This window comes from Hylobates moloch, unplaced genomic scaffold (genome assembly GCF_009828535.3).
Source record: "Hylobates moloch isolate HMO894 unplaced genomic scaffold, HMol_V3 SCAFFOLD_13, whole genome shotgun sequence".
In the NCBI taxonomy this organism is placed as follows: Eukaryota; Metazoa; Chordata; class Mammalia; order Primates; family Hylobatidae; genus Hylobates; species Hylobates moloch.
Window position 1 is genome coordinate 50,481,178 of NW_026652288.1, and position 9,330 is coordinate 50,490,507.

Consider the following 9,330-nt stretch of genomic DNA (forward strand, 5'->3'; position numbering starts at 1 on the left):
CCCTTGGGGGCTAGTAGAACAAAAGGGTGGAGGAGGCAAATTCTCTTTCTTCATGAGCTGGGACATCTATTTTACCTGCCTTTGGACATCATTGGAGTTCCTGGTTCTTCATCCTTCAGGCTCTGGGACTTAGCAGTGAGCCCCCTCCCCTGCTTTGGACTTTCCTGAATTATACCACCTGTTTTCCTGGTTCTCCAGTGTATAGACAGCAGAGCAGGAGACTGTGGGACTTCTTGGCCTCCACAATCCTCTGAGCCAATTCTTGGGATAAATCTCGTCATATAGATAGATATCCTGTTAGTTCTGTTTCTCTGGAAAACTCTTGACTAATACTGAGGTTATAGGGTTGGGCAGATAGCAAGGCAGAGAAAGAAGTCAAAATGGTGACACTCTGGAGATGGGCTTGGACAGTAATGGGGGATGCTCCTTGCTAAAGAGTTGTTAGGAGCTACCAGAAATGTCTTCGTGGATGTTCTATATAGTAATGGCAGGCTGCAAAGGAGAGGTCTCTTATACCCAGGGTGGCAGGGGGCCTAGAAATGGTCTTTAGCTATTGTTAATACCCTCAGGTGGGTGAGGGATTGGGGATGGTTGAAGCTTCCTGATTTGCAATCCCTTTGCGAAAACAGTGAATGAACTTTTGGAAGGGCGATGCCCTTTAGGGATAGAACCCAGGATTTTCTAGGTACTTACAGGCTCTGGCCTTTCACTTCTCAAGACTTCCTGATTTAACGCTGATGGAAAGATTAAACTACAATTCCCAGCGATATTTAGGGCTAATGTAGCGCGCCTTCCGGGATTGGAGCATTTCCGGCGGATGTGGCTGCGGGTACGCCAATCTCCTTCCCTAAACAATGTAGACTACGACTCCCACTGTCCTTAGCGCCGGGGGTTGGGTTTGGGCGGGGGAAAGGAACCGGAAACGGGATGGGGAGCTGGACCAGGTGAGGAAGTAGGAGGCTGGGAACCCGGGACTGTGGGGGCAAGTTGAGGGCTCCCAGGGTCGTCGGGGCTGAGCCCAGAGAGTAGTTAGAATTTCTGTGTTTTGGGGTCCCTCCCTCCGTGTGGGGTTAGACTCAGTGCAGGGAGAGCCCAGCCTGTGAAACCGCCTGGGAGGTCTGCAGGATCAAGGCTTTCCAGTCGGCCGGAGCCAGCGGGCGCCCCCGGAGGTTTTGTATGGTGCCTTAGTAGTCGGCCCCTTTGGAACCAGATGAAATGGTCTTTTTGAGTTTATGCATTATTATTATTATTGTTTATTTATTTATTTTTCCGAGACGGAATTTTGCTCTGTCTTCAGGCTGGAGTGCAATGGCGCGATCTCAGCTCACTGCAACCTCCGCCTCCCGGGTTCAAGCGATTCTCCTGCCTCAGCCTCCCGAGTAGGTGGGATTACAGGCGCGCGCCACCATGCCCGGCTAATTTTTGTATTTTTAGTAGAGACTGGGTTTCACCATGTTGGTCAGGCTAGTCTCGAACTCCTGACCTCGTGATCTGCCTACCTCGGCCTCCCAAAGTGCTCGGATTATGGGCATGAGCCACCGCGCCCGGCCTATGCATTATTATTATTATTTAACTTAAGGATATTTATTATTGTCCCTTGGACTCCCAGAGTGCCTCCAAGGGACAGGGGAGTGCATATGTGTCTTCGATTCCTTCCTCACTTCCTGGATTTGATGTCAGAGAAGTCTGACATCAGTCTGAAGTCGGCTCTTGATGGTCAGCCTTATCGCTGGGTCCAACTCCGCTGCCTTTGTGCTTAATGTGGTATGACACCGTATTTTATAAAATATCTACATTTCTTAAGCCTCTGGCTCTTGGGGCGAATTTCGGTAGAACTTATAAGTTCCTCCTTTGGGTTCTCTTAGTGTTTTGTTCCGGGTATTAAAGCTCACATCACACTGTATTACAGTTAGTTGTTTATTTGCCCTCACAGCAGATTATGACCTTACGGAAAGCCTGGCCTACATTTTACTCTTTCTGGATTTCTTCCTCACCAAGAGACTGCTGCAGTGCCTGTCATGTAAGAGACTTATAAGTATTGAAAAAAATAAATGAGTTAACAGGTGGTAGGTTGGATGGAGTATTTGATTTTCATAGAGAAGAGAGTTAAATGAGTTGCTCAAGAGAACCTTCTTAGAGATGAAACAGGAGTAGAATTCAAATCAATTGACTTCCAGCCTGTGGCTCTTGCTATGAGATCAGGCTTTGAAGTTATGGAACAATGCAAGTAGTGTCTTGCCACTCTTTTTCCCAGCCTTGCTGTTTGCAACACAGGTGTCTAAATGTCAAAGGTAGGCTCAAGACTTCTCGAGATTCTAGAGCTGGAGCAGCCAATCTGCTAATGTTGGTGTTGCATGGGGAGATGCAAAGCAAGGTCCCCTGAAACACTGGCGTTCTCCACAGCACCCTTCTCAGCTTTTGTATGAGCCCAGTTTGTCCTGGGTAGCCACCTGGACAACAGATCAGTTAAAGACTACTGAGATTAGTCAGGGAAGGACCCTGTAAGTTGGGCCTCTGATTTTTTTTCTCTCCCACTTCCCCTAGGCTAGGGTGAGAAAATAGGTTTATCAAGCTGTTGTGTCAACCTTGAGTTCTCATCTTGGAGAAAAGGTCACTCCTGACCCAGGCAGAAAGTTGAGAGGAAGGAATGACAATGGTCCTTGTCACATGGGAGGTGCACATATGATGGCCACAGACCCGGAGCCTGGAAAACAAGCAGAGTGCAAAGTGGGCAGCTGAGCCTTGAGTGAACTCAGGATATAGAAGTGGAGAAGGATCTATCAGGAGTGCCTCCTTGGTAAAAGGTGTTAATTTTATTTTTATTTTTTAGAGATGGGGTCTCATTATGTCAGCCAGGCTGGTCTTGAACTCCTGGCCTCAAGCAATTCTTCTGCCTTGGCCTCCCAAAGTGCTGGGATTACAGGCATGAGCCACTGCGCCCAGCACAGGAGGTAGTTTTAAACAAAAGTGAAAAAGAAGATGGACATTGCTGAGCAGGTGTTTGTTGAGTACCTAATAAGGGCCAGGACCTTGGGCTTATGGAGGGAGATTGAACAAGGCCTGGCTCTTGATCTGCGCAAGTTTAGCTGGGGAGGCAAAAGGAATTCATTAAGACGACGGTAACCATGGTGACACACAGTGGTTCTCAGCCTTCACCAACCATCAGAATCACCCTGGGAAGCTTGTTTAAAATACAGATTCTCAGGCTGAGCACGGTAGCTCACGTTTGTAATTCCAGCACTTTGGGAGGCTGAGGCGGGCAGATCATGAGGTCAGGAGTTCGAGACCAGCCTGACCAACATGGTGAAACCCTGTCTCTACTAAAAATACGAAAATTAGCTGGGCATGGTGGTGCGCACCTGTAATCTCAGTACCCAGGAGGCTGAGGTGGGAGAATCACTTGAACCCGGGAGGCAGAGGTTGTGGTGAGCTGAGATCGCACCACTGCACTTCAGTCTGGACAACAGAGCGAGACTCTGTCTCAAAAAAACAAAAAAAAAAACAACCAAAAGCACAGATTCCCAGGCCTCACACGGGACCTACTTGTGTTGGGGGTGGGGTTGGGACACTATGGCAAATACTGCAGTGTTCTGAGGAGGGAAGACTTTATTAAAGGGATGGTTTGAGCTGCATTTTGAGGGATGGGAGTGATTTGGATATGTGGACAGTTTGGGGAATCACAGTCCTAGTTGACTGGATGACTGCTGGATGATGTCCTGGTTGACTTCAGGAGTGTATTTGGTTGGACTGCAGAAATGGTTTGTGCAAGGTTTTGGGAGTTGAGGTAGGAAAGGCATTTTGAAAATGTGAGTAGAATGGTCAGGTTGGAACACTGGGTTTGAATGGGAGTGGAGTGAAGCAATGGCCTTTGCAGTTTACAAAGCTTGCTGTCATGTTCCTCTCCTTCCACCCCTGCCCCCTCCCTTCTCCTTCCTCCCACCTCCCTTCTCTCTTCCCTTTCTTCTTCCTCTCCCATGTCTTCCTTTTCTCCCTTCACCTAAACATAACATCTCATTCCATCCTTACGTCTGTTTGTTTGTTTTGAGACAGAGTCTCCCTCTGTAGCCCGGGCTGGAGTGCAGTGGCACGATCTCGGCTCACTGCAACCTCTGCCTCCCAGGTCCTGGTTCAAGCAATTCTCCTGCCTCAGCCTCCCGACTAGCTGGAATTACAGGCACGTGCCACCATGCCCAGCTAATTTTTGTATTTTTAGTTGAGACGGGGTTTCACCATGTTGGCCAGGTTGATCTTGAACTCCTGACCTTGTGATCCACCTGCCTCAGCCTCCCAAAGTACTGGGATTACAGGCATGAGCTGCTGCGCCTGGCAATTTTTTTTTTTTTTTTTTTTTTTGAGACGGAGTCTTGCTCTTTTGCCCAGGCTTGAGTGCAGTGGCGTGATCTTGGCTCACTGCAACCTCAGCCTCCCGGGTTCAAGCAGTTCTCTCTGCCGCAGCCTCCCGAGTAGCTGGGATTACAGGCGCCCACCACAACGCCCAGCTAATTTTTTTTTTTTTTTTTTTGAGACAGTTTCACTGTTGTTGCCCAGGCTGGAGTGCAATGGCACGATCTCGGCTCATCGCAACCTCCACCTTTTGGGTTCAAATGATTCTGCCTTAGCCTCCAGAGTAGCTGGGATTACAGGCGCGCACCACCATGCCTGACTAATTGTATTTTTAGTAGAGGTGGGGTTTCTCCATTTTAGTCAGGCTGTTTCGAACTCCCGACCTCAGGTGATCTGCCCACCTCAGCCTCCTAAAGTGCTGGGATTACAGGCTTGAGCCACCGCGCCCAGCATGCCCAGCTAATTTTTGTAATTTTTAGTAGAGACGGGGTTTCGCCATGTTGGCCAGGCTGGTTTTGAACTCCTGACCTAAGGTGACTCACCGGCCTTGGCCTCCCAAAGTGCTGGGATTACAGGCATGAGCCACCGTGCCTGGCCTTCCTTATGTCAACATTATTAAGTGGATATTATTATTCTTTGTATTTGAAGGCGGAAACCTGAGGCTCTGGCCATGATTGTGTAGCTTGTAAGATTCTATGAGGAGTCTGTAATCATCCTACTCGGTATTCCTGAGTATGGGAAAGAAGCTAGGCTGGGGTTAGGGGGTTGTAGAATTAGCAGGGTGGCTGATCAAACCATCTAAGGCAAGATGGCGTGGGTGGTTAAAGCATAGTCTTGAGCCAGAGAGATTGGGCTCAATCAAATCCAGCTTTATTACTTACTAACTGTAAGACCTTGGGCAAGTTGCTTAATCTTGCTAAGCCTCAGTGTCCTCACTTATAACAGGGGAGCAGTAATACCCACCTCATGGGATTGTTGTGAGGATCAATGAGGTGTACCTGGTGCAGAGTAGTCGCTCACCACCTGGAAGCTATTGTAATTAGCCTTCCCAGGTCTCTGAGCTGTGGCTGTGCACTTGCATTTCATTCTTCAGCACTGCGCTTTCCAGAACACAGTCCCTTCTGGCTGGGCTTTTCTTTTTTAGGATGACCTTAAAGGTTCTGAAAGGATGCCACCAGTAAATGTTTATTGAAAACCTACTATGTGCTCAGCATAGCCCAGGAACTAGTGACCTATGCCTGATGGAAAGGAGATTTGGAGTGGGAGATGTTTGGTGGCTATGGCTTATCCTCACCAGGTGCCTTGTGAAGAGGACAGATACTGGAAGTGGGGAGGGAAAGGGCCCTTCATTACCAAGAATTGAGATGAGTTCAGTCCTACTTGGTGGTTGGTAGATGACTGACATGGTCTCTTAGGATCCCTTCTGAGCCCAGGAAATGGTAGTGGGGGCCCTGGCAAGCATGGATCCCTCCTACTCTGTGGCTGAGGGATGATGGGGCTTCTCTCCATCTCTTTTCCTAGGTGACAGCGGCATGGCCATATGCCCCAGGCTTTCCTGCTGGGGTCCATCCATGAACCTGTAGGTGCCCTGATGGAGCCCCAGCCCTGCCCTGGAAGCTTGGCTGAGAGCTTCCTGGAGGAGGAGCTTCGGCTCAATGCTGAGCTGAGCCAGCTGCAGTTTTCAGAGCCTGTGGGCATCATCTACAATCCCGTGGAGTATGCATGGGAGCCACATCGCAACTACGTGACTCGCTACTGCCAGGGCCCCAAGGAAGTGCTCTTCCTGGGCATGAATCCTGGACCTTTTGGCATGGCCCAGACTGGGGTAAAGGGTTCGGCTTCCCCAGTGGGTGGAGTGGGGGGTTCTAGGTGGATGCTTGGCTGGGTGTGCTGTGGAGAAGGAGCATGTGCATGGCTGTAGACATGTGTAGGTCCCCCCGCCCCATTCTCTCTCAACACACATACTGGCTGCTGTGGTCTGGGGCCCTCTCCCAGCGTCTCTGCCTGTAATTAACCAAGCACATTAATGGTAGTTTCGTTTTCCCTGTGAGCTGGCCACTAATTGCCTCTGAGAGCCCTTCCTTCCGCCAGCCCCATCCTTACTTTACTGGATCTCCCCTGTCCCTGGAGTGTGGTTGGGGTCAGAAGAGGGACTAGGACTGCTGGGTCTTCAGAAGAGACTGGTTGGCCGGGCGCGGTGGCTCACGCTTGTAATCCCAGCACTTTGGGAGGCCGAGGATCACGAGTTCAGGAGATTGAGACTATGGTGAAACCCCGTCTCTACTAAAAATACAAAAAATTAGCCGGGCGTGGTGGCAGGCGCCTGTAGTCCCAGCTACTCGGAGAGGCTGAGGCAGGAGAATGGCATGAACCCGGGAGGCGGAGCTTGCAGTGAGCCGAGATTGCGCCACTGCACTCCAGCCTGGGCGACAGAGCGAGACTCCATCTCAAAAAAAAAAAAAAAAAAGAAGAGACTGGTTGACAGGGGTGGGTATGTAAGAGATGCAGGGCGTTCTGGGAACCTGGGTTCTGTTTCCTAGCTAAGGCGAGGTTCACAACGGAGCCTGGCTCCAGTGCCTGCCCGCTTTTCTTTCAGGGCTCTGGATGAGTGACTGCCCCTCAGTGGGGGTGCTTGGCAGGTGGGGGAGGGGAAGAGGCTTCAGGGCAGAAGGCTCAATCGCTTTTATTGACCCCAACTGGGTGATGAAAGGTGATCAATGATGATCGATGGAAATGACAGCCTGAGGCTTGGGGCTGAGAGGGCACCCAGAGAGCAGTGGTCAGCCCGTCCTTGTGCCTCCTTTAACCCTGGCTGCCTTTCTGTCTCAGACCATCTGTCTGTCCCCAGTACTAACCTGTATAGGGCTAGATATCTCAATGTAGTCCCTGTACTTGGTCCCAAAGGCTAGTTGGGCTAGAGACAAACAGATTCTTCTGGACCACAGTTCACAATGAAGAACTGGAAAAAGATGGACAGGCTCAAACCATAGGGCCAAGAATCCTTGTCTCAGGCCTTTGGGTGAAGGTGGGGGTGGGGGGTGCAGGCTGGATCCTCATGGAAGGTATAAAGAAGTCATTTGGTCCAGAGCCCGGGCCTCAGGTGTCCAGTTTGAAGCCTTTCATGTCTCTCTCCTTCCTCACAGGTGCCCTTTGGGGAAGTAAGCATGGTCCGGGACTGGTTGGGCATTGTGGGGCCTGTGCTGACCCCTCCCCAAGAGCATCCTAAACGACCAGTGCTAGGACTGGAGTGCCCACAGTCAGAAGTGAGTGGTGCCCGATTCTGGGGCTTTTTCCGGAACCTCTGTGGACAGCCTGAGGTCTTCTTCCATCACTGTTTTGTCCACAATCTATGCCCTCTGCTTTTCCTGGCTCCCAGCGGGCGCAACCTCACCCCTGCTGAGCTGCCTGCCAAGCAGCGAGAACAGCTTCTTGGGATCTGTGATGCAGCCCTCTGCCGGCAGGTGCAGCTGCTGGGGGTGCGGCTGGTGGTAGGAGTTGGGCGACTGGCAGAGCAGCGGGCACGACGGGCTCTGGCAGGCCTGATGCCAGAGGTCCAGGTGGAAGGGCTCCTGCATCCCTCTCCCCGTAACCCACAGGCCAACAAGGGCTGGGAGGCAGTGGCCAAGGAAAGATTGAATGAGCTGGGGCTGCTGCCACTGCTGTTGAAATGAGTGCCCTTGGGGCCTTGCATGGGACACATTCAAGACCTCGAAGTCATTCTTGGCCAAGCAGATGACAACACATCTCCTGGACTGGAGCAAAAGGTCCTTCTGTGCTCCCTGGTCGCTGGGAAACGTATTCTTTGATCTGTTGAACTGTCTTCCAACCTGCCATGGCAGTTTTGACACTACTCCTGTTTGCCCTCCTGATTCCTGCTTTCTTTACCTTTGAACATTGCCCCTTTCAGGGGATCTCACTTTGTAGGGAATCCACAGAAGGTGTGCTTTTGCAGTTGCAGACTGCTCTACCCCAGTGTTTCCTTGGGAGACTTTATTCAGCTGAGAGTGCCCTAGACAGTAACTTCTAAGGTCACGTTTACTATTTCAGAGGAAATATCTTGCCAGGATACCTACCCATCCTTATAGAACAGCTGCCTTTAGCCGACCCCTTTCCTCACAGGGACCAAGACAAAGCATGGGACATGAAATTAAGAGTGAACTTATGGGAGGCTGCAGCTGGATCAGAGGAAAAATCCAGTATGGCAGAGTGAAAGTCAGAAGACCTGGCTTTTCATCCCAGCTTTGAGACTTGGAACTTTTTGATTGGCATATTAATAAACCTCTCTAAGCCTCAGGCTCCTCATCTGTAAAATGGGGATGCCTACCTTATGGGGTTGGTGTGAGGATTAACTGAGATAATACTCGAAAGTGCCTTGCATGGCCTTGGCATGTGGGTGCTCATCACATAGTCTTCTTGTTTTCTTGCCTCTGGGTTGAGGATTCACAGCCCTGCACTACAAGGGTAGCCCCTCTCCATTCTGGATACCTTGCTAGGGGAGAGTCTGGCCTTCCACCTGCGGCCAGGGTGAAGGGAAAATTCTTGCCTTCTCAGAGATGGATCAATGACTATGAAAAACCTAGCCTGTGATTTTTTTCACTCTAAGCATTAAAAGCTCCTAAAGCCTTTTGTCTTGTTACTTTTTTCCCCCTCTTGCATGCTAGAGGTGGAAGGTAGTCACTTAGATTCCCCCCCTTCCCTCTTCATTGTTGGCCAGGGGTTCTCTTGGGTAGCTGGGGGAAGGATATAGTAGATCTCTCTTTTTTTTTTTGAGATGGAGTCTCATTCTGTTGCCCAGGCTGGAGTGCAGTGGCGTGATCTCAGCTCACTGCAACATCTGCCTTCCGGGTTCAAGTGATTCTCCTGCCTCAGCCTTCTGAGTAGCTGGAATTACAGGCATGTGCCACCACGCCTGGCTAATTTTTGTATTTTTAGTAAAGACAGGGTTTCGCCGTGTTGGCCAGGCTGGTCTCAAACTCCTGACTTCAA

General features: G+C 50.4%; 1 protein-coding gene across 10 annotated transcripts; it reads left to right on the plus strand.

Moving 5' to 3' along the window:
• The first annotated feature begins 892 nt into the window (after window positions 1-892).
• Window positions 893-8,968, plus strand: SMUG1 (single-strand-selective monofunctional uracil-DNA glycosylase 1). 10 transcript variants are annotated; one of them, XM_058426240.1, is made up of 5 exons: window positions 1,932-2,020; window positions 2,545-2,590; window positions 2,646-2,804; window positions 5,866-6,169; window positions 7,488-8,968. In XM_058426240.1, exons 4-5 carry the CDS (start codon window positions 5,885-5,887, stop codon window positions 8,013-8,015), a joined length of 813 nt encoding a protein of 270 aa, XP_058282223.1. In that variant the 5' UTR covers window positions 1,932-2,020; window positions 2,545-2,590; window positions 2,646-2,804; window positions 5,866-5,884; the 3' UTR covers window positions 8,016-8,968. The 10 variants fall into 10 exon arrangements, with proteins under 10 accessions (XP_032029412.1, XP_032029407.1, XP_032029413.1 ...); XM_032173516.3 differs by lacking the exons at window positions 1,932-2,020; window positions 2,545-2,590; window positions 2,646-2,804 and adding exons at window positions 918-944; window positions 1,610-1,764; XM_058426239.1 differs by lacking the exons at window positions 2,545-2,590; window positions 2,646-2,804 and adding an exon at window positions 1,710-1,764 and having other exon boundaries at window positions 1,934-2,020.
• Window positions 8,969-9,330: the final 362 nt, after the last annotated feature.